General features: G+C 40.5%; 1 protein-coding gene across 1 annotated transcript; it reads right to left on the reverse strand.

Annotated features, from left to right (window-relative positions):
• Positions 1–24,892, reverse strand: LOC144593972 (meprin A subunit alpha-like). Its single transcript, XM_078400110.1, has 13 exons — positions 24,827–24,892; positions 24,727–24,751; positions 24,565–24,618; positions 22,650–22,690; positions 22,477–22,552; positions 18,203–18,320; positions 14,838–15,013; positions 14,057–14,278; positions 13,812–13,958; positions 11,704–11,919; positions 9,650–10,111; positions 4,210–4,383; positions 1–212 (listed from the first exon to the last, which is right to left on the reverse strand). The coding sequence occupies exons 1-13, from the start codon at positions 24,890–24,892 to the stop codon at positions 1–3; spliced, it is 1,989 nt and encodes a 662-aa protein (XP_078256236.1).
• Between the last annotated feature and the right edge of the window lie 970 nt (positions 24,893–25,862).

A 25,862-nucleotide genomic window follows, 5' to 3' on the forward strand; every position in this document is an offset into this window, starting at 1 on the left:
TTATGGAAGCTTCACATACCTACAACTTGCTTTTCCGTTCACAATAACACACAATCCGCCATTCAGACAAAAGCCAGGGCTGCACTGCGCCCTATGGGGACTTTGTTGCTGGTTTTCCTTTGAGTGTTGATTCTGTTCTACTGCCCGCCGATGCCTTCCAGGGGACTTCGGAGGATGAACTGGCACTTCTGTATTAATCAGCGGAGTCAGATCTTTGGGGAAAAAATTATTAATTAAGTTTAGTAATTGTGAATCTCGATAATTGCTTTCCTTTCCTGATTTCTTTACTGCTCTCATGAGATAATCCCCATGGCATTTTCTCAATTGGGCATAACCGTCCTCCAGTTTCTTCTTCAAGCAACAAATTAGACAACTCTCTGGAAAGACAATTGCAGCTGTAATAGGTGCTCATCACATTCAAATGGTTTTTACCATTAACCATTATGCATACTATCCACCAAGACCATCAAGACCAGAGGATCATAAACTGTGCCCCCTCTACCTCTCTTCATCCCCGGACACATTCAACATACACTTGAGAGTGTAAATGCCCCTCCATTCCATGGTTTATAGAGTATCTAGCAATCTTTGCAGTTGATGTCATCCCATTTGATCCGGACTCATCAAGGTTCCAAGCTTGGCAAACAGAAGTGGACCCAGTCACACTGTTTAGTACAGAATTATCTGCAAATGGTTGTTACCATACCTTGTTTGGAAAAATAAAATAGATTTCATTTGCTTAACGCTAAAATAATCAGCGCTATGTAGCTGAATTTCCAGGAGTAGCACTCATTGGTGCCATAATGGGAATTCCTAGGATTCCTAGGATTACTTTTAAGAATGTTAATTTCAGTCAGGATTTTACAAGAATGCAAAATTCTCTTTATTTTACTGACAGTCACATTGCTCAGTAATAATTCTAATCCAGACAAATTTGTTTCAGTATTAAGCCAGCCACAGTAAGAATATCTTGACAACTGTCATGATTTCCCTTTGCAGTTTATATGTTTATAAAATGCTTCCACTAATAAAATTCTCTTCGGATACGTCATTCAATACCGTATGCTTGTATGCATCTGTTTTGGTTTTACTTTTCACTCAACCTTTTAGTAATTGTGTTCTTTATCCTAATAATGTCATGAATTAGTAATGTATTTTTTACATAATATGTTTTAGACATGCAATAACATTTGTTTCCCGTGTTACAATGACATAGATCTGGCACTGTGCTATTTTTGGGGAATTTAAACATTGCTAAATGGCTTCCTAATATTCTTTTAAAAGGATTGCAAAAAACGCAGAATTTTATTGCGCTGGTGGAAAAGCAGTGTTGTTTTGCTCTTGCTTGCAATGCCATACTGCATCAGGAACAGTGCACAACACAGGTCAAACTTCTCACTGCTGCCAGCACTGAGATGTGCAGCTGACAACTCATCAGTAGCACCTTAAAGGGACACATGCAATACCACCTGCACGCTTTTAGCCTTTTGAAGACGGCTGTTCGCTTCACCATGACTGCATCATGGACTCCTGAGGACATGAGTTTGCTCCTAGAGTGATTGACGAGGACCTCTAGTGGATCCCATTAACTGCAGCAGGAATGTTTATTGTTCAGTGATCTCAGAGCCCAGGATAACTAACATTGCAATAATGACAAAGGGTCTTTGATCAGAAGTGGTCATTCTGAATATCTCTCCACAGATGTTGCCTGAGCATTTGAGTCGCCTGGTCCTTAATTTAGATTTTCAGGATCTGCAGTTTTTTCTTATTTTCATTGTAATTCATTGAAACAAAGTTTCCTAAAAGAACTACAGTTTAAGAATAAGGGTAGGGCATTTAGGACTGAGATAAGGAAAAACTTCTTCACCCAGAGAGTTGTGAATCTGTTGAATTTTCTGCCTCAGAAGGCAGTGGAGCCCAATTCACTGGATGTTTTCAAGAGAGTTAAATTTAGTTCTTAGGGCCAAAGGAATTAAGGGATATGGGGAAAAAGCAGGAATGGGATACTGATTTTAGATGATCAGACATGATCGTATTGAATGGCGGTGCTGACTCGAAGGGCTGAATGCCCTACTCCTGCACCTATTTTTCTATGTTTCTATGTAGAATATATTCATTGGTCGGGGCATTGAGTTTAAGTGTCAGGAAATCACAATGCAGTTTTATACGCATTGATTTAGAGCATTGTGTGCAGTGTTGGTCATCCCTTTACCAGAAATGTAGAGGCCTTTGAACAGGTGCAGGAGCAGTTTCCCAGAATGCAGCCTGGATTAGCAGGTAATGGCTATATACAGTAAATTGAGGCTTTACTTCATCATTTTCTATTTGAATTCTTGGCAATCCAACTTCTATGATGATTCTCATCTGGTGAACAAGTAACACTCACTTGTCCTTGTTCGTTTATGAGTTGTTAGAGTTTGCCATTATATCGTAAAGATGGTTTTTATACAGGGTTCATAGACATTGAGTAATTCTGCAATGTGATCTCGGCTAAGTAGATCCTGCAAGATGCTAACATGAAAGGAGTGATTCGGTGATTTTGGTACTCCTGACATCTGGAGAAATTCCATATATGTGGACTAAACTAGGTTCTGAGACCATTTGTCAGAACTGAGATTGACCGAGAAAGAGGTTTTCCCAGGCTTTCAAATTTCCAATGTCTGCTGTTTTTATTTTGTTTGACCTGAAGCAGATAAGCACGAGATGTTGCATTTTGGGAAGTCAAACCAGGGTAGTGAATGGCAAGACCATGGGGGGTACTGTAGAGCAGAGGGATCTAGGATTGTAGGTACATATTTCCCTTAAAGTGGGAACACAGGTTAATAGGGTGGTCAAGAAGGCTTTCGGTGCATTGGTCTTCATTAGTCAAGATATTGATTATAGAAGTTGCGATGTAAAATTACAGTTGTCCAAGATGCTAGTGAGACCGCATTTGGAGTATTGTGTTCCATTTTGGTCACCCAGCTATTGGAAGGATGTCGTTAAGCAGGTAATAGTGCCGTGAAGATTTACGAGTATGTTGTCAGGACTTGATGGGTTGTGCTATAGGGAGAGATTGGGTAGGCTAGGACTTTATCCCTTGGAGCACAGGAGGATGAGGGGTGATCTTATGGAGGTGTATAAAATCATGAGGGAATACATAGGATGAATGCATAGAGTCTTTTAGCCAGATTAGGGCAATCAGGAACTACATGGCATAGGTTTAAAGTGAAAGGGAAAATACTTTAATAGAAACCCGAGGGGCAACTTTTCCCTCAGAGGGTGCTGAGAATATGGAATGAGCTAAGAGGAGATTGTTGAGGCATTACTATAACAATATTTAAAAGACATTTGGACAGATACATGGATAGTAAAAAAGGTTTAAAGGGATATGGGCCAAAGGCAGGCAGATGGGACCAGTGTAGATGGGCATCTTGATCGATACGACTCTATGACGTGCTGGCCAAGGCAATAGATAAGTAAGGTAGTCGATGACAGTGCGTCCAATTACATTGTTTGGAATTTGGTAGTCATTAGTCTTCATGAAACAATTCTTCAATCCATACTTTACGAAGATGTTGCCAGGACTAGAGGGTGTGAGCTTTTGGGAGAGGTTGAGTAGGCTGGGTCTCTATTCCATGGAGCGCAGGAGGATGAGGGGGGATCTTATAGAAGTGTACAAAATCTTGAGAGGAATAGATCGGGCAGATGCACAGAATCTCTTGCCCAGATTAGGTGAATCGGTTCAAGGTGGACATCGGTTCAAGGTGGAAAAGATTTAATGGGAATCCGAGGGGTAACCTTTTCACACATAGGGTGGTGGGTGTATGGAACAAGCTGCCAGAGGAGATAGTTGAGGCAGGGACTATCCCATAATTTAAGAAACAGTTAGACAGGTACATGGATAGAACAGGTTTGGATGGATATGGACCAAGAGCAGGCAAGTGGGACTAGTGTAGCTGGGCCTTTTTCCCACTCTATGACTCTATGACTCTATTCAGACCACCAATTTTATTTAACCTACAAAATTCAAACACATTTCTCATTCATGTGTGTATTTGAACTGGAAATCCGAGCAATGAGTTCTTCTCATAAGTCTTACCGATAACATTTATTAGTTTCATGAGCACCTAATTTCTCTGCAAGAATTCCTAAACAATTTTAAATCAATGAGTAACTTCCCACTGTCACTATTGTAACTTCAAGAGAAAATATGGGAAGAAATCTTACCATTGAACTCGACAAAAATAATGAGTTCGTCATTTTTTAAGAAACTTCTACGGTGAAGCTGTTTGTGTGATATGAATGCTGACCATCCCCAATACATACTCCGGTAGCAGTCGCATGTGTTATGATACACTCCAGTCAATGTAGGCTTGTCCCAATAGAAGGTGTCATTTCTTTCTGTAATTAAATGCACACAGTGTCATACATAGTAAATCAGTGCCATGCTATCTCAAATACAAATGTAGAATCCTGTTTATAAAAAATGTGAAATAAACATTGCAACTTAAGGTTGCATCAATCTTCAAGTGAAGAATTCAACTGGGTTTTATATTATTTTAAAATACTCTTGACTAAGGGTGGCATGGTGGTGCAGCGGTTAAGTTGTTGCCCTACAGCACTTGCAGCGCCAGAGACCCGGGTGCGATCCCGACTACGGGTGCTGTCAGTACGGAGTCCATAAACCACTCAAGAGAAACAGTGAGATAAATTAAGTAGCACAATTTTATAGAGAAATGTATAGTTAAATATATATAATTTGAACAAAATTCTCATGCTATTCAATTGAACATTTATCCCCATTGCACCCACATGTATTTGGTCCAGATTCCGGGTCCAATATCAATAGTATTCCACATCCCTGAGTCCATTAGTGTGCTTTCAGTTGCACAAATTATATTTTAATTGTAATTCTTTAAACATTTTCAGAATTAAAAATATTAAATGCATCTAAAATTATGTAAGTAATTTATAGATAAATAATTAAAAATAAAGGAATTTAACTTTCCTTTTCCTCCCACCCCTTTGCCCTGAGATCTCCTTTGAAATAAATGTTGTCTTAAATATTGTGTTGAGTCAGACCGAGTGTAGGGTCCAAGGGAGTTTTACAATGTACTGTTGGAGAATCCAACCACTGAACTCCTCCACCGATTCCCCATGGAGTTCAGCAGCGGAGAGAATGGACAGATTTGGGATGTACAGTGCATTCAGAAAGTATTCAGACCCCTTCACATTTTCCACATTTTGTTAAGTTACAGCTTTATTTTAAAATGGACTAAATTCTTTTTTTTTATCATCAATCTACACACAATACCCCATAATAAATAAGCGAAAACAGGTGTTTAGAAATTTTTGCGAAGTAATTAAAAAGAAATAACTGAAATATCACATTTACATAAGTATTCAGACCCTTTGCTATGACACTAAAAATTGAGCTTAGATTCATCCTGTTTCCATTGATTATCCGTGAGATGTTTCTACAACTTGACTGGAGTCCACCAGTGGTAAATTAAAGTGATTGGACATGATTTGGAAAGGCACCCACCTGTCTATATAAGGTCCCACAGTTAACAGTGCATGCCAGAGCAAAAACCAAGCCATGAAGACGAAGGAATTGTCCATAAACCTCCAAGACAGGATTGTGTCGAGACACAGATCTGGGAAGGGTATAAAACAATTTCTGCAGCATTGCAGGTCTCGAATAGCATAGTGGCCTCCATCATTCTTTAATGGAAGAATTTTGGAACGGCCAGGATTCTTCATAGAGCTGGCCGCCTGGCCAAACTGAGCAATCGGGGTAGAAGGACCTTGGTCAGGGAGGTGACCAAGAACCCGGTGGTCACTCTGACAGAACTCCAGAGTTCCTCAGTGAAGATGGGAGAACCTTCCAGAAAGGCAACTATATCTGCAGCACTCCACCAATCAGGCCTTTATGTTAGAGTGGCCAGACGGAAGCCACTCCTCAGGAAAAGGCACATGACAGCCTGCTTGGAGTTTGATCAAAGGCACCTAAAGGACTCTCAGCCCATGAGAAACAAAATTCTCTGGTCAGATGAAACCAAGATTGAACTCTTTAGCCTGAATGCCAAGTGTCACATCTGGAGGAAACCTGGCACCGCTCATCACCTGGCCAATACCATACCTACGGTGAAGCATAATGGTGGCAGCATCATGCTGTGGGGATGTTTTTCAGCGGCAGGAGCTGGGAGACTAGTCAGATTGAGGGAAAGATGAACGGAGCAAAGTACAGAGAGATCCTTGATGAAAACTTGTTCCAGAGTGTTCTGAACCTCAGACTGGGACAGAGGTTCATCTTCCAACAGGTTTAATGACCCTAAGTACACAGCCAAGACAACAAAGGAGTGGCTTCGTGACAAGTATGTGAATGTCCTTGAGTGGCCCAGCCAGAGCCAGGACTTGAACCCGATCGAATATCTCTGGAGGGACCTGAAAATAGCTGTGCATCGACGCTCCCCTCCAACCTGACAGAGCTTGAGAGGATCTGCAGAGAAGAATGGAAGAAATTACCCAAATACAGGTGTGCCAAGTTTGTAGCGTCATACCCAAGAGGGCTTGAGGCTGTAATCACTGCCAAAGGTGCCTCAACAAAGTACTGAATAAAGGGTCTCAATACTTATGTAAATGGGATATTTCAGTAATTTCTTTTTAATTACTTTGCAAAAATTTCTAAACATCTGTTTTCACTTTTTTATTATGGGGTATTGTGTGTAGATTGATGATTAAAAAAATGAACTTAACCCATTTTAAAATAAGGCTGTAACGTAACAAAATGTGGAAAAAGTGACGGAGTCTGAATACTTTCTGAATGCACTGTATCTGTAAGTCCTAGACACTGAAATTTAAACATCTTGTCATCAGCAGTTCTATTCCCTGGCCCTCCCACCTTAATCATCAGTTGGCTTACCTCCTGATCCATAAGGAGCAACTCCCCAAATTCACAAATTCACAAGTTATAGGAGTAGAATTAGGCCATTCGGCCCATCATGTCTACTCTGCCATTCAATCATGGCTGATCTCTGCCTTCTCATCCCATTTTCCTGCCTTCTCATAACCCTTGACACCTGTTCTAATCAAGAATTTGTCTATCTGTGCCTTAAAAATATCTACTGACTTGGCCTCCACAGCCTTCTGTGGCAATGGGTTCCACCGATTAACTATCCTCTGACTAAAGAAGTTCCTCCTCATCTCCTTTCTAAAAGAACGCCCTTTAATTCTGAGGCTGTGACCTCTGGTCCCAGATTCTCCCACCAGTGGAAACATCCTTTCCACACCCACTCTATGCCTTTCATTGTTCTGTAAGTTTTAATGTGGTCCCCCCCTCAACCTTCTAAATTCCAGCGAGTAGAGGCCCAGTACTGTCAAGCGCTCATCATATGCTAACCCATTCATTCCTGGAATCATTCTTGTAAACCTCCTCTGGGCCCTCTCCAGAGCCAGCACATCCTTCCTCAGATAGGGAGCCCAAATTTGCTTGGAGTATCCCAAATAGTAAAAAACCCTATGTCCTTGATTTCAACGATCCAGTGTCTAACCAGGGCAGGATGTAAATAATTAATGGTACGGCTCTGGGGAGTGCTGTAGAGCAGAGGGAACTAGGAGTGCAGGTACATGGTTCCTAGATGGTGGCATCACTGGTAGATAAGGTGTTCAAAATGGTTTTCAGCACAGTAGCCTTCATCAGTTAGAGTATTGAATGTAGAAGTTGGGAGGTCATGTTGCAATTGTATAAGACATTGGTGAGGACACAATTAGAATACTGCTTCAGTTTTTGTCACCCTGTTAAAGGAAAGATGTTTTCAAGCTGGAAAGAATGCAGAGAAGATTTATGAGGATGGTGCCAAGACACAAGCGCCTGAGCTATAGGGAGAGGTTGAGCAGGATAGGACTTGCTTCCTTGGAGTGAAGGAGGATGAGAGGTTTTCTTAGAGAGATGCATAGAATCATGAGATGTATAGATAGGGTAAATGCACAAGTGTCTATTATCCAGAATAGGGGAATCAAGAACCAGAGGACATGGGTTTAAGGCGAGGGAGGAAAGATTTAATAAGAACCTGAGGGGTAACTTTCTTACACAAAGGGTGGTGGATGTATGGAACAAGCTGCCAGATGAGGCAGTTGAGGCAGGCGTTATCGTAACATTTAAAAAACATTTAGACAGGTACATGGAAAGTATAGGTTTAGAGGGATAGGGGCCAACGCGGGCATGTGGGGCTAGTGTAGATGGAGCCTGTTGGTCAGCGTGGGCAAGTTGGGCTGAAGGGCCTGTTTCCACGCTGTATGACTTTAATCCAGTGCTTCAGTAAAAGCATTAATCTCTGCATGACATTCTCATGCTTAGGGTCTCTCGAATCCTCATCCCCTAATCATCTGTCTCTGTCTTCTGAAAGCACAACACAACCTACATGATCTTTCAATTAATGTCTCCCCAACCCCTCACTCAATTCCCTGATCGGGTTCCCCCCAATCCCCAAGTCATCCAGGTTCCATTAGGACCTCCACAAGAGGCCTTTGTATCTCCAGACCACCTCTAATTGGGAATACTGCACAACGACTAGAATACAATAATGAAGGCATATGTCAAAATGTTGGCAATGACTTTAGAGACAGAAGGAAGAGTGAAAGGGGAATAGATTGAAAGTCAGGAAGGTCAAAAATGTTATTTTGAGAAGGGAATTGAATTCCCAGATTTAAAGATGAGAAGAGTGGTGTAAACAAATATTAGTGATGATCATGAAACTACCCGATTGTCATTAAATACCCACCAGGATCACCAAAGCCCATCTGGGAAAATAAAAGCAATTCTTACCCTGGTATTCTATGTAACTTCAGACCCACAACAAGGTGTTGTGGCGAGTCTGGAAACGGATGTGTGTTGCAGACGGAGTTTATTGCATGGGCAAACCTCCGTGACAATCGCAACACTCAAAACTATAGACAACCAACAAAACGTCTTCATCAGACGGAGTTCAATACTAGACTGCTTGTCCCTCCCGCGCTGGCACACCATGTGACATCGCTAGCCAATCCGAGGGTTCGAACTCTCCCAGCCAATCCCTTTCTCAGGGGATAATTACAAATAAGTGGTAATCTTGCATAATTTGCAAATAAATAAATAAAAAGGAAAGACTGAGTGATGAATAGGTTGACGAGAATAGGGTTAAGAGAGCTAGTGGCAGGTCCCGCAGAAAATATGAACACAGAGTGCATATGACAGTGAAACTGAGAATGATGGCAATTCAGATTCGGGTTTTTATGTGACAAAACAAAAGATCACTTTTCTGATTTCATATCGCTTGGTGTTGTCTGACTATTTTTACTCATGAAGGACAAACTTCATCCAGTCTGAAGAAGGGTTTCAGCCCAAAACGTCACCCATTCCTTCTCTCCAGAAATGCTGCGTGTCCTGCTGAGTTACTCCAGCATTTTGTATCTATCTTCAGTTTAAACCAGCATCTGCAGTTCCTTTCTATACACACTACAAACAAACTTAATCTGGTGTTCTCTCATATGGTATCCTTAATGCATACATTTCATATGACTTGAGGACATGGAGAAACCATTGGACTAACGTGCCAGCACTTTCTTATGGAGTCTATTTCAACAGATGCTTACGGTGTGATGGAGAAATGACATTTTATTCTCTCACCTGGTATAACCAAACTTCCATTTGTGGTAAAGCTTTTGGTGGATGGCATTCTAAGCTTCACGTCAGGATGTTGATCCATGATGGTGACAATGGCTTGTCGATTCCCTGCGGGCCATTCGAGGATGCCATCATTTTCACCACTGCACAGATGAAAAAAGAGTCCCGTGTAATTTTCATAACGAGAATGAGGAAATAATTTTAAGCCATATCCATATCCTTCTGGGCTGGTGAAGCAGGGACTGAATACGGTCTCGTTATATCTCATCTGCTGAAGCATGCTTGTGAAGTTCTTTACATGCCAGACGCCAGAAGGACAGGGGGTCTCAGTAAAAGTGACATCGTCCAGGAAAATGCCACCAGGAGACTGACTGAAATTACCAATCATTCCTTGGAAAATATAACGAAACTTGGCCGTCGCATGAAAAGTCACATGGGCAATGTTCCAAGAAAGGGTGCCATCTGCTGTGGAAATACAAATTGAAATATTTGTCAAAGTTTCAATAGTTAGAACAATTTATCATAACTCTGTAATAAAGCTGAAGGCACCAAATTTTATGTTGTTGAAACATCCAGGAGCTATAGTGTGTTGAGAAGAAATGAAGTGAAACACAATGCATCAATCTGTAATTGAATGGCTTCAGCATTCTTAAACAAGAAGACAGTAAATATTATTTTCAACCAGCAGTAAAGCATGTGCTCAGAGTATTATTTTAATTGAAATTATTTAGTGAAAACACTTAAATATGTGAGTGAGAAATTTGACTTTTAATCCTTACTTTGATTGCTTCAGTTATTACATTGAAAAACTTTTCTTTCTCGCCACTCACCCTCAAGTAAAAGCTGTTTCTATGGAAACCCATGTGGGTTCTAGTTTTGCTGAATATTCTCTTTTCCAGTTGTATTCATGCCCCTCTCTAATCTCTTCTCCCCACACACACACTGATCGATATTGTTGTCATTTGCTGCTCACACCCTGAACTGCAAAATTACATCAGGTTTGCCACAATTTCCACACAGCCGTGTTCTTCACACAGCCCAATTCAGATTCTTCTTTTTCTTTCCTCGGCTTTCCATTCTCCATTTCCGGAACTCTCGGAAAACAGTAGGACTGGTTCAAGCCCCTGGACAGGTACTGAATTTTTGTGCCAATCAACTGGCCAAAGTCATAGCCACCATTTTCAATCTCTCGCTTCCATGGTCGATGGAACTCTCTTTCTATGGTCTACTGTTTATGGTCCCCATTTGCTTGAAGGAAAAATGCATCATTCCAGTCCCCAAGAAAAATAAAGTGACCTGTCTCAATGAGTACCGCCGAGTAGCACCCACATCAACATCCAATGGTCCACATTTGCACCAGTCTTCTGGAAAATCTAAATATGTTAAGTTTTCCTGCAATTCACCTACAGAAAAAATGGATCTGCAGAGAGTGACATCTCTCTTACATTACATTCAGCCCTAGATCATCTTGACAAAAAGAACACCTATGTGAGGATCCTATTTATTGACTACACCTTTGCCTTCAACACCATAATACCAAAAAGGTTTATCTCTGAACTTCTGAACCTAAGCCTTGAACTACCATTTGCTTCTGGACTTCTTGACCACCTCACCTCAGTTGGTTAGAATTTGTCTTAACATTTCTTTACCCTGATCCTCAACACTGGTGCGCCTCAGGGTTGACTGCTCTGTCTCTTGCACTACTCCCTATATACCCGGCGGGTAATATATGCTAATTAATGAGCTAATTAATATGTAGGTAGCTATTTTGTGGGGTTGTTTGCATATTGAGTCATTTATTGTAAGTTGGTGTATTTAGTTAGATAATACTTTAATTTTTGGTTTGGTTTTATTTGTTGAGCGCTTAATCTTGGAGTTATAACATGTACTTTGTGTTTTAATTTGTGATTGTAATCTATCTGACATGCTGCGTTTACTGAATGTTTACTCCAACATTCATTCATTATGTAACCATTTATCCTATCCAGGGCTTCACTGTTGTTGGGGCATAATGTTGTCGAATATATTGTGTTCTTCGCAGCATTGAAAGTACATACCTTGAAATGTCTTCATTTTAACTAATTTTCTAACAACTCCAGTTCCATCATCCATTTTCATCCATACAGTGAGTTTATCCATGAGACTGCCTGTCATTTTATAGAAAAACTGAAGACACTGCTCGGTCCTTTTGGGGTATAGGATCCTGGACTCCAGAATAGCAGCTTGATCCTTCTTACCGTTCTGAGTATCAAAGTACATGAAGTATCCAGCATCTAAAATGTGAATAATATGATAGCAACTGAAGAAAGTGAAAGCATTTTTCAATATAGTTTAAAAAATGTATGATTTTACTGTTTTACAACAATATGACAAATTAATATGTAGAAAATACCAATGGCAAGAGAAATGTTACACATGTCTATGCTAAATCGTGAACATCAGGATGAAACATGCTTTAAATCAAGTCCTTAATCTGAAATCAAATAAATAGTTGCTGCAATTAAATTGAAGTCAATGCTGACCATTTATTTCCCACTGGAGAGAACATGACAGGAGCTCTGCATAATTTAATAATATTTAAATCGCTGAGAATAATATATAGTAGATATCTGCCAGCAATTGCTTGACCACATAATTGTCTGATATCCTAGTTATACTTTTTTAAAATGTAAACTTTATTCTGAATAAAAAAAATATATAAAACAAATATAATTAGGTGGCACGGTAGTGCAGCGGTAGAGTTGCTGCCTTACAGTGCTTGCAGACAATAGAGATGATCTTTCGTAGTTTGTACGTTCTCCCCGTGACCTGCGTGGGTTTTCAATGAGATCTTTGGTTTCATATAGTCATAGAGTGATACAGTGTGGAAACAGGCCCTTTGGCCCAACTCGCCAACACCGGCCAACAAAGTCTCAGCTACACTAGTCCCACTTGCCTGCGCTTGGTCCATATCCCTCCAAACCTGTCCTATCCATGTACCTGTATAACTGTTTCTTAAACGATGGGATAGTCCCAGCCTCAACTACCTCCTCTGGCAGCTTGTTCCATACACCCACCACCCTTTGTGTGGAAAAAGTTACCCCTCGGATTCCTATTAAATCTTTTCACCTTCACCTTGAACCTTTGTCTTCTGATCCTCGATTTCTCCTATTCTGGGCAAAAGATTCTGTGCATCTGCCCAATTTATTCCTCCCACACTCCAAAGACGTACAGGTTTGTAGGTTAATTGGCTTGGTCTAAATATAATTGGTATAATTATCCCTAGTGTCTGTAGCATTAGTGTGCGGGGATGACTGGTTGGAGTGGACTCAGTGCGCCAAAGGGCCTTTTTCCGTACTGTATCTCTAAACTAAACTAATTTGCAGGGTTTCCTTACTGGAAGCTCAGAGCTTTCATATTTTTGACCCAAAAACATGTAAATAGTCTTTTCCCTACATGGGATTCAGAGGTCATGTAGAATGAATTGAATAAATTGCTGATGTTAATACAATGTTCAAGGATTCTTCAAACGTTTCAGATTAACATCATTGAACAAAGTCTTTTAATAAGTAAGCTAAGTTCTTTAATTTCAACACTCATTGGACATATTTAGATAATAAGTTCAAAACATGACATTGTCAGACCTATTAAGTTTTTATTGAACTGCAAAACAATTCTTCAGTCCTTTTAATATATCCTTTTTATTTGGAATTGAACAAAATGTTTATTCATCAGTACATAGAGCTTCTCCATCTGCTATTCATATCTGAAGATTGAATATCATTTGATATCAGGCCAGAAAAAAATATGTTATTCTATTGTTTTTTTCTGGGGACTGAATCATATTATAGTTTCAAGATTCAAATCTTATCTTTATGATTGTTGGCATGTGTACAATATCAAGTAATTTAAATCATAACTGTCTACAGCAAAGTAAAACTCAATTATTGCTCTGATGCAAGGGTAATTAAAAGATTTGTTAAGGAGGATAGAGAGATATCAACTAGATTCTTCAGACTGAAGTCTGACAAAGGGTCTCGACCTAGAAACATCACCCATTCCTTCTCTCCAGAGATGCTACCCGTTACTCCAGCATTTTGTGTCTACCTTCAAGGAACTGAATGGGGGATTAGGTGAATAATAGGCACAAGTGGTACTTTGAGGTATTGGTGGGGTGTGCACTCACCTCTACATTTTCCAGTCACAGTGTGATCCTCATTTCCAGGCCTGCTCTTCACATGTTTCCAATCAGCATCTTCATGTTCCCCCTGTATCATGCCACAGATATTAATGAACTCAAATGCACACTGGTCCAACAGTGTGAGAGTGGAAGCTGAGGAAAGGGTTTGTATAAACTTTGATTTAATCAATACTGAACTCACTGAAGAGTACTTCATTCATCAAACGGAAAAGATTAAAAACTGAACTTACTGCAATTATACATCCGATTTAACCTCAGCAAATCAATAGCACTGAAGTCCAAACGTTGTCCAATTATATCATCAAAAGCTGGTATCTTTGTAGTGATGGTTGGCAAGCTATCATTTTTATTGAAGGAGAATGGCGCATAATGCATCACAGATTCATAGTCATAAGGAGTATTCTGGTCAGTAATTAGGTCATCATTATAAACAACAAAATTGTGCTCCATACCTAAATAATAATAGAACAGTTGACATTCAGCTGCAGTGACAATTTATGTTCATAATTAGATTCAATGTCAAAATTTACTATTAGATTATAACTTTTTCCAAACTATTGCTCAGGCAGCTGTAATCGAGCAATCCCGTTCTTCTCTTGCAACCAATAGGCATTAAAAGATCAATTTAAGAGGAATTATAATGTTGTAGTCCTATAATAAGACAACAAAAGCCATTTAGCCGATTTGCCCCCAGGGTAGCAATCCTATTAGTCTCATCCCTCTCTCTTCAATACCTGCACATGTGCAATTATTCTCACTTATACATAATCCTCAACAGCCCTGTAATACCTTTTTTTACTATTATCCTGCACTAAGAGGTCATTGATATGAGTTAATTAACCTACTTGTAGTATGTTGAAATATGGAATTTGGGATGGAATGAGAGGAAACCCACATGCTCATGGAAAAGATGTCCAATGGTTGAGTTCAAACCCAAATTCCTTGTGCTCTGAGTCATTCTACCCTCCAAATACGCAATTTGTCTGCAGAATTGGTAAATTGAAATCTTACCTTGAATAATTTCATTCCACCAAATATTAACATAGTCATCACGGTCTGTTCTTGACTGCTCATGGTAGAATCCTAATGCATGCAGAAGTTCATGCTCAACAATGGCTTTTGTGTCACACCGTTCACCAATGGACACTTCTTGACCACTGTGTTGATCACCAACAAAAGACCAGCACCTGTTCAATGAAGACTGTATTCAGTAAATTACGTATAAAGAGAAAAAAAGGTAATCCAGAATCTAGTGGTTACTTTTGATCAGGTCATTGTTGTACTGTGCAAAACATATTTCATCTATGCTGCCACTATTATAATAGGATTGCATCTACTTTTGTTGTTATGCCAATCAGAAACATGGTACAATTTCATATACATGTCATGACTAAAGATATGCAGCAGAATTTTCAGGAATTCCTACCAGGTACCACCAGAACTACCACAATCAGTCATGGCCCACATAAATTTAATTCTGGTGTCAATGTTTTCACTATGATCTGTAAAAGAAGAGCCTGCAACTGTTCCTAAAGTTGGTTCTCTCAGGATGCTGCAGCTGTGCAATCTTTATACCATAAACTATAACAAAACAACATTTGGTCTGCATTGTGTTTATTAGTTTTATTATCTACAACAAAATTGCTTCATTAAAGTTCATTAAACTCCCCCTCCCACTCCCAGTCTGACCTTTCTGTCATGGGCCTCCTCCAGTGCCATAGTGAGGCCCACCGGAAATTGGAGGAACAGCACCTCATATTTCACTTGGGCAGCTTGCAGCCCAGCGATATGAACATTGACTTCTCCAACTTTAGATAGTTCCTCTGTCCCTCTCTTCCCCTCCCCTTCCAAGTTCTCCCTCTATCTTCCTGTCTCCACCTATATCCTTCCTTTGTCCCGCCCCCCTGACATCAGTCTGAAGAAGGGTCTCGACCCGAAACGTCACCCATTCCTTCTCTCCTGAGATGCTGCCTGACCTGCTGAGTTACTCCAGCATTTTGTGAAATAAATACCTTCATTAAAGGACATGGTTAAACTAAATAAAACTGATCATAATTGTAACCCATTCACATGAGGGTGAATAAAGCAGCTTCATGATTGTGTCAAATTTCCATTCATCTACAAGTGACATTGTGCATTGTGGGATACGGATTGAAAGTTTAATATGGAAAGAAAGTGAGTAACCAGTTTGGAGCACAGTGTCTCAATAGGTATAGACCATACCCTTTCTGATGGGCCATATTTTGTTCTTATTACGTGGTATAAAGAATACACAGATACAGCACAGTGAGGGAAGCAGATTGTTAAAGTACCTACCTAATGCTATTTTTCCATCCATTTTAAGTTATTCCATCTGAAATTGAGTAGGCTCATGAATTACAGATCACAATCCTATACACTGATATTAGCTATTATAGAATCATTCACGCAGAAACAGACACTCTTCAGCCCAACTCGTCTATGCCGACCAAGATCCCCATCTAAGCGGATCCAATATTTTTTAGGCATTATTCCTTTAAACCTTTCCTATCAAAGTTGTACATATTTTTTTTAACATCCAAGGAATCAAGGTAAAAACGTAACGTTGGAAGTTCGGCTTTTGAAATTTGAGATTAAGTTGAAATTAGGAATAGCATCATAGTATTGTGGATTTTTTAAAATTATTTATTTGCTTGTTTACATTTCTGATCTTATTTTTCTGCTTTTTGAAACAATTGACCTCTCTCGTTTTCCTTTACCTTGCCAGTGTGAGCAACCATTCTACCTTATTATATTTTCATCAGACTATGGACCTCTGTGGAATTCTCTGCCTCAGAGTGGAATTCTCTGCCTCAGAAGGCAGTGGAGGCCAATTCTCTGAATGCATTCAAGAGAGAGCTAGATAGATCTCTTAAGGATAGCGAAGTCAGGGGGTATGGGGAGAAGGCAGGAACGGGGTACTGATTGAGAATGATCAGCCATGATCACATTGAATGGCGGTGCTGGCTCGAAGGGCTGAATGGCCTCCTCCTACACCTATTGTCTATTGTCTATTGTGCCCCAGTGCCAATTCGCCTCCTGAACCAAATTACACTGACTTTGTAGCTTAGACAAGACCATTAAAAATGATTTGCTAATTCATTTGAACAGTTTTAGCAATAATTCCTCTTGGTACATCACACAGCAAGGCACTTCAAAGAATGAAGAGGGTTAAGGGGAAAAGTAGATCATTTATCAACCATCAATTAATCATTTACAAAAGTTATAGAAGGCAACACAGAGTTAGGTTTAAATAGCCAAAGAATTTCAGTGAGCAAAGCTCTAATCATTGACAACTCTGCCTCTGTAAGAGAGAGGTGAACATGCTGTAGTTTAGACTCAGGAAATTGAACAATACACAGCTGGGAACTGATTGATTGAAAGATACAGCATGGAAACAGGTCCTTTACTTCACCGAGTCCTTACTGACCATCAATCACACATTCATACTAGCTCTAAGCTATCCCACTTTGGTGTCTACTCCCTACACAGGAAGAGCAATTTACAGACTCCAATTAACCTACACACTCAAATGTCTTTGGGATGTGGGAAGAAACCAGAGCATCTGATCACAGAAAGAATTTGTAAACTCCACACTGACAGCACATAAGGTCAGGAACGAACCTGAGTCTCTGGTTCTGTGAGGCAACAGCACTACCAGCTGCACCACTGTGTGAAGTTAGGTGAAAAGGCCCGAGAAACAAGATGGAGCAATGGAAATTTAAAAGATTCTGAGATACTGAAATTTAAAATAAAACAGAAAAACAGTAAATGCAAATTAAGTTACCATTCTCAGTTGAAGACCTTTGGACGGGCAAACGGAGAAAACAAGTAAGGTTTCAGAGAAGTTGAGGGATGAATGGATAGAACAAAGAATAATTCCCTTTATCTGATATCTCTGATAGATGAGACCTAATAACTTTAAATTGCAGATTGTGCTCTTTTATTCTTGCAATGTTTTTGCTCAGAGTGGAATTATGGAACAAAAAGAGAAGCAGGGAAAGAACACATAGTTCAAAGTGAATTTCTCTTATAGGGTGGAGCAAGAGCATAATTGTAAATACAATTGTGTAATTGAAATGCAACATGTCATTGAGAGTGTGTTGATAGTTAATTGGAATGTGTTATGTAATGCTATAGCGTTCAGACCTGCTGTAATTTTGAACAGTTTACGAGGGTTAATGTTGGAGATAGTTAACGATTGGCTCTCATTTATAACAAACACTGAATAGTTTGCACAAAATTCCCATCTGCAGTTAATTGGCACACAAAATAATTTGATAAGAGGACATTTGTCTTTGTATATGAACTACATCAACGATTTCTACTTCCATAAAATAGTACTATTCTGCACATACCCATCTAACTTGTTAAAAGATAGAAATGTTTTCTCTCCTTCATACGGTTTAAAATCAATGCATGATTTCAATCGATACTGTTCAAATGCAAGCAAGATTACACCTTTGGCATTTAGTTCTGAAAATTAAAGTGGAAATAGTTTTGTTTGAAATATACTTATACAATAAACCAACATCGGTTACACTTCCAAAATTAAGACATTTAGATATAAATATTTTAGTTTGTATAGGTTAAGTCTACATAAAATGTACATCGAAATGTACAATGAATTAAAATTATACCTGAAAACCACTATAGTATGCTTATGAGATCTTGAGCATAACAGGATTTTTCTGGAGTTCTGCATGGAAATGCTAGAATTTCTCAGTATTTGTGCAACTGTGTCTTTGACTCCTGAGTAAATACTGAAATCTCAACTGACCAATAGCTTTTCAGCCTCCCCATGGAGCCCAGCAACAGAGAAGAAACTTGATGAGTTTCCTGGGAATCACGATCCAGGGATCTGTTCATTTGTGCTTGGATTCTGCTTCAGCAAGGAAAACAGGTAAACTACATTATTTTAATTGATTTATGTTTGGTTTCATATTTTTAACTGTTTAGGAATGTTTTGAAGAATTATTTTATCTTATTTTCTTTAAGACTTAATTCAGAACTCTGAACAAAAAAAATTGGGGCTGATGGAAATCTGACATATAATTGGAAAATGGTGGAAATACTTTGCAGTATCTGTGGCGGTAAAATTGCTCCAACCTGAAACATTTATTTGGTTTCATTTTTGTTGAGCTTTTCCAAAATTTTCTGTTTATCATATAGAATCAGATGTTTTGAGTTCTTGGAACTATGATTGAATTCATCTATAATGTGAACTTCTGTAATAATAGTTATGTTCAAGGTAAGATGATTCTAAAATAAACTTCATCCCATAAAATGAAGTAAAAGCAATAACGTAATTTATTATTTTTAAATCAAGATATACGACATAATTTTTTAAGAGAATTATACTTCAGGGTCATTTTTATTGACATTATTAATAATCAGCAAATGTTTTCAAACTCATAATCCCTTTTAGTGAGGAATGTTAGTCCAAATGAAAATATCATGCATGATTGAAATCTAATCGTTTTTTAAAAAAACATTTGAAGAATTTAGGTTTTGAAACTTTCTGTGCCTCTTTCTGTTTGAATTACATATTCATTCAAGCAAAAATATAGGTTGTTCAATAAATGCATGCAATTTGAGGCCAGTAATGCAGTTAATGAATGTAAATGATTATCCTTGAGACTAATGTAAGAAAATAACTGCAGATGCTGGTTCAAATCGAAGGTATATTCACAAAATGCTGGAGTAACTCAGCAGGTCAAGCAGCATCTCAGGAGAGAAGGAATGGGTGACGTTTCGGGTCGAGACCTTTCTTCAGACTGATGTCAGGGGGGCGGGACAAAGGAAGGATATAGGTGGAGACAGGAAGATAGAGGGAGAACTGGGAAGGGGGAGGGGAAGAGAGGGACAGAGGAACTATATAAAGTTGGAGAAGTCAATGTTCATACCGCTGGGCTGCAAGCTGCCCAAGTGTAATATGAAGTGCTGTTCCTCCAATCTCCGGTGGGCCTCACTATGGCACTGGAGGAGGCCCATGACAGAAAGGTCAGACTGGGAATGGGAGGGGGAGTTGAAGTGCTCGGCCACCGGGAGATCAGTTTGGCGAAGCGATCGCCGAGCCTTCGCTTGGTTTCGCCGATGTAAATAAGTTGACAACATGGACGACTACAAGGGAGAGTCCTACCGACTGAGAAGGGCAGTGAAGGATGCAAAAAAGAGGTACCGGGACAAGATGGAGTCACAGATGGAGCAGCAGGACACCAGGCGCCTTTGGCAGGGGCTACGGACTATAACTAGCTACAGGTCCAGCACCTCCTCAACCGGAAGTGCCGGCTCCTCCTTAGCTGATGACCTGAACTCTTTTTACGCACGGTTTGAGACGGGTAACACCACCAGCTCGCCGTCTAAAAACAGCACCGAAGGGGCGCTGGCTAGCGAGGCTGGAGGGGGATCCACCGCCGGGGATGTGCACACATTCTCGGTGTCCGAGCATGAGGTGAGGTGGGCTCTGACGCGTGTGAACACGAGGAAAGCTGGAGGCCCAGATGGTATATCTGGGCGAGTACTAAAGTCTTGTGCTACTCAGCTTGCTCCAGTGCTCACCACAATATTCAACCTCTCCTTGGCAAAGTCCGTGGTCCCTGCATGCTTCAAAAGATCCATCATTGTACCGGTGCCAAAGAATGCCTCTCCAGCGTGTTTAAATGACTACCGACCGGTGGCCCTCACCTCGGTTGTCATGAAATGCTTGGAGAGGCTAGTCAAGAAGCACATCTGCGCCCTCCTTCCTCGCAACATGGACCCACTACAGTTCGCATACCGTCCGAACAGGTCCACGGATGATGCGGTCTCCCAGGTTCTACACACCGCTCTCTCTCATCTGGACAGCCAGGGGGGCTATGTGAGGATGCTGTTCATTGACTTTAGTTCAGCATTCAACACAATAGTCCCCAGCAGACTGGTTGAGAAGCTGCTGGAACTGGGGCTTAGCACCCCTCTGTGTGCCTGGGTCCTGGACTTTCTCACTGCCAGGCCCCAAGTGGTCAGGATGGGGGAACACACATCTAGCTCCCTCACCCTGAACATAGGATCCCCCCAGGGCTGCGTCCTTAGCCCCCTACTGTACTCCCTGTACACACATGACTGTAGGGCCAGGTTCAGCTCAAACTCCATCATCAAGTTTGCTGATGACACTGTGGTGGTGGGCCGGATCTCCAACAACGATGAGAAGGCCTACCGGGAGGAGGTGGCTGATCTGGCACTCTGGTGTCAGGACAATAGCCTCCTCTTGAATGTCACTAAAACAAAGGAGCTGATTGTGGACTTCAGAAGGGCTAAACATCCAAGGACGTACACGCCACTGGAGATAAATGGGTCTATTGTGGATAGGGTGAGCAGTTTCAAATACTTGGGAGTCCGCATCGCAGAGGATCTGACGTGGGCAACGCACATTGCCGCACTGGTGGGTAAGGCTAAGCAGCGCCTTTACCACCTTAGACAACTGAGGAAATTCAGAGTGTCGCTGAGGATCCTTCATTGCTTCTACTCTGGGGCTGTAGAGAGCATCCTGTCCGGCAACGTTACAGTCTGGTTTGGGAACAGCTCTGCCCAGGACAGGATGGCCCTGCAGAGAGTAGTGCGTTCGGCAGAACGCACCATGGGAACTACACTCGTCCCCCTGCAGGACCTATACATCAGGAGGTGCAGATCCAGAGCAAGCAAGATCATGAGGGACCCCTGCCACCCCAGTAACGGACTGTTCCAGATGCTACGGTCAGGCAAACGCCTCCGCTGTCACGCTGTGAAAACGGAGAGGATGAGACGGAGCTTCTTCCCACAGGCCATCAGGACTGTCAACTTTGATAACCCCAGAGACTAAATTTTTGTCGACACTTTTGGTGCTATGTTTAGTAACTTATTAACTTTATTTATTGTAACTGTAATTATTTTTGTGCACAACCCGCAGGCATTGCCACTTTCATTTCACTGCACATCGAGTATGTGTATGTGACAAATAAATTTGACTTGACTTGACTTGATCTAGAGCAGCGGATGCAATAGATGAGGTTGGAGGAGGTGCAGGTGAACCTTTGTCTCACCTGGAAAGACTGTTTGGGTCCTTGGATGGAGTTGAGGGGGGAGGTAAAGGGACAGGTGTTGCATCTCGTGCGGTTGCAGGGGAAAGTGCACGGGGATGGGGTGGTTTGGATAGGAAGGGACGAGTGGACCAGGGAGTTACGGAGGGAACGGTCTCTGCGGAACACAGAAAGGGGAGGGGATGGGAAGATGTGGCCAGTGGTGGGGTCCCGTTGTAGGTGACGGAAATGTTTTAAGACTAAGATATGGATTACAATGGTCACATTTCATTCTAAGTCAAAAAATTATTCTGCTCGAAATTTTTGCACTAAACAATATTGAAAAAATGACTAAAGTGAAAAGATGCACTACTCATTAAGCAACATTTCAGTTTTGAATTTTAAGAGCTTGTCCGAAATAAATCTCTTCACTTGTCAATGTAAACATTTTCAATTGCCATGTTTTGAAGCATTATGCAAATGATTGCAGTCTCATAATAATGATAACATACTGTTAATATTCGATACTTAAATCAGTACATTAATTATCGTGTTTGAATACCTTCAAATTATTTATAAATGTATAAGTGAAATTTTACCAAGGTTATCAGTCAGAATATATGGAATAGGAAATGACCATCTTGTTGTTGGATCTTTAAGAGCATTCCGTTCTCGCTGAAACATAGTGAGGAAATCAATAATACATGAATGTTGAAAGCACAGTACAATAAATGAATCCATTATGAATCGACATAATGATTATCATACTTACAGTTCCTGCAATGTCTCCTTGAAACAAAAACCTCTGGGATTCTATCAGAAAGGTAATTGGAAAATAAGATCTTCTGAATGCTGATCAAACTTGCTGCATTATAAAGCAGAATATAAAATTTACACTAATCTGGAGAATTATTGCAGGATATATTTAGTACAATTGCAAGACATAACTTGAAAGATGCTGGAGAATGTATTATCTGTGCTAATTATTAAACTTAGCAATGGTATTGGTATATCATTGTCATATGTACTGAGATATAGTGAAAAACCTTATCTTGCATGCCATCCAGGCAGATCAAACCATACATGAGTGCAATCATACCATACATCAGCACAGCAGGTAGTGCTAAAAAAAATACACAGAGAGCAGAATATAATGTTACAGCTTCCAAGAAAGTCCAGTTAAAGAAAAGTGCAAGGACTGCAATGAGATAGATCAGAAGATCAGGAATATGTCCTCAGCATATTAAATGTACGTTCAAAAATCTGATTACAACAGGAAGGAAATGTTCTTAAATTTGGTTGTATGTGATTTCAAAGGCAGTCAGTCTACCCCACGATAGTAGGGGGAGTTGTACAGTTTAACTATCATTAAACACTACAACCTCCAAATGGGCTCTGAACTATAATGCCCCCAACTGGACTTGGGAGCATTTTTGACTTTGCACTATTATTGTCTATTTATTTGTGTTTATTTTATTTATAAACTGAACTTTTTTTGTCGTATATTATAGGTTTTAGAGAGTACTATGTTTATATATCTGTTGTGCTGATGCAAGTAAGAATTCCATTGATCTGTTTCAGGACCATGACATTAAAACACTTTTGACTCTTGACTCTTTCTTGCAGTCTTGGGCAGAGTAGACAATAGACAATAGGTGCAGGAGTAGGCCATTCAGCCCTTCGAGCCAGCACCGCCATTCAATGCGATCATGGCTGATCACTCTCAATCAGTACCCCGTTCCTGCCTTCTCCCCATACCCCCTCACTCTGCTATCCTTAAGAGCTCTATCCAGCTCTCTCTTGAAAGCATCCAACGAACTGGCCTCCACTGCCTTCTGAGGCAGAGAATTCCACACCTTCACCACTCTCTGACTGAAAAAGTTCTTCCTCATCTCCGTTCTAAATGGCCTACCCCTTATTCTTAAACTGTGGCCCCTTGTTCTGGACTCCCCCAACATTGGGAACATGTTTCCTGCCTCTAATGTGTCCAATCCCTTAATTATCTTATATGTTTCAATAAGATCCCCCCTCATCCTTCTAAATTCCAGTGTATACAAGCCTAATTGCTCCAGCCTTTCAACATACGACAGTCCCGCCATTCCGGGAATTAACCTAGTGAACCTACGCTGCACGCCCTCAATAGCAAGAATATCCTTCCTCAAATTTGGAGACCAAAACTGCACACAGTACTCCAGATGCGGTCTCACCAGGGCCCGGTACAACTGTAGAAGGACCTCTTTGCTCCTATACTCAACTCCTCTTGTTATGAAGGCCAACATTCCATTGGCTTTCTTCACTGCCTGCTGTACCTGCATGCTTCCTTTCAGTGACTGATGCACTAGGACACCCAGATCTCGTTGAACATCCCCTCTTCCTAACTTGACACCATTCAGATAATAATCTGCCTTTCTATTCTTACTTCCAAAGTGAATAACCTCACACTTATCTACATTAAACTGCATCTGCCATGTATCCGCCCACTCACACAACCTGTCCAAGTCACCCTGCAGCCTTATTGCATCTTCCTCACAATTCACACTACCCCCCAGCTTAGTATCATCTGCAAATTTGCTAATGGTACCAAGGTAGTTGCCATACCAAGCTGAGATGTGTCCCGATAGGATGATTTCTATAGCACATCTGTAGAAATGGGCAAGGGTTATTGGGGATATGCTAAATAAACTTACCTGCATTTATTTGTGGGATGTCCGCTCTGAAATCCCCAGCATCTACTTCGTAATCTAATTAATGAGTAATTAGAAATTAATTTGTTCACTGTTAAAGATAACGTGTGAATAGGCTTTTAAAATATATAGTAAAGAAAATGAACCAAGTAACATAATATCTACCATTTTCAGAAGGAATTTCTTTTATCTGGAAAGAGAAAGATTTGTTAAAGTAGTGCAAGGATAATTAGAATAGTTTTATAATGAAAGTCGTGTATCTTACCATTAATGTATTGCAATATGCAAACAAAACTAGTAAAGCAAAGGAAAACAATCCAGAAGTGTTCATGTTTATCCCAGGAGAGCAAATGCATTCGCTGTCTACTGCTTGTGTTTTATGGGCACCTTTAAATTCAGTTTTCAACTTCTTAACCTTTGACCAGCTAATTTATCTTTATGGCATACATGGGAGAATATCTGCAACATTGGCATTATGTGAAGAGAATAATAGTGCAATAATCCTTTCTTTTAACGCCAAGTTCATGGTTCAAGAATGTTACTGCATTCGTGTCCTTGTTTTTTTTTTGTAAATTATTAAGACAATTCTAAAGGATAGTGAATAATTCACTCAGAAAATTGCTCACTATCTCTCCAGAGGTAACTGCTGACCGAAGGTTTGAATATTGTTCATCAGGTATTTCAGATATGGTTAAAATATACTAAACACCTTTCCACGTTTGCTACATGATAAAATCTTCAAAATCCTGAGTGGAGATGTGGAGTAGATGTTTTCCCTGGCTTTTGCATTTAGAATCAGGGATTATAGATTCAAAGTAAGGCAGAGGCAGAGACAAGAATAAATTTCTTCACGCGGAGGATGTTGAATCTTTAGCATTCTCCGTCGGTGAGGGCTGTGAGGTTCAGTGACTGAGTATATTCAAGGGAGATCAGGAGCTAGTGCCAAGTGTAACGGGCACTGGGGTTTGTGAACATGGATAGATGTGTCACAGAAGCCAGGAGCATGGTGGAAATAAGGATCAAGTGCAGAGCCAGAGTTGGGATCAGGAGTATGTATGTGGCTGGAACCAGGGGTTGGAAAGTTTGCCAGATATGGAGCAAGTCAGGGGTTGGGAGAGAGATGGGATCAAGATCAGATGTGTAGTCAGAATCAGGCTCAGAAATATAGGTAGGTACTTGGCTAACCCAGTGGACATGATATATCGATCTGGTCGCATTCTTGGGTACGTGTGTGTGAGCAGGCAGGCATTCATGCATGTGTTAGTGTCCAAATAGCAGAGTCGAATCACCAGTCACCTTGG

This window comes from Rhinoraja longicauda, chromosome 5 (assembly GCF_053455715.1).
Source record: "Rhinoraja longicauda isolate Sanriku21f chromosome 5, sRhiLon1.1, whole genome shotgun sequence".
Taxonomy (NCBI): Eukaryota; Metazoa; Chordata; class Chondrichthyes; order Rajiformes; family Arhynchobatidae; genus Rhinoraja; species Rhinoraja longicauda.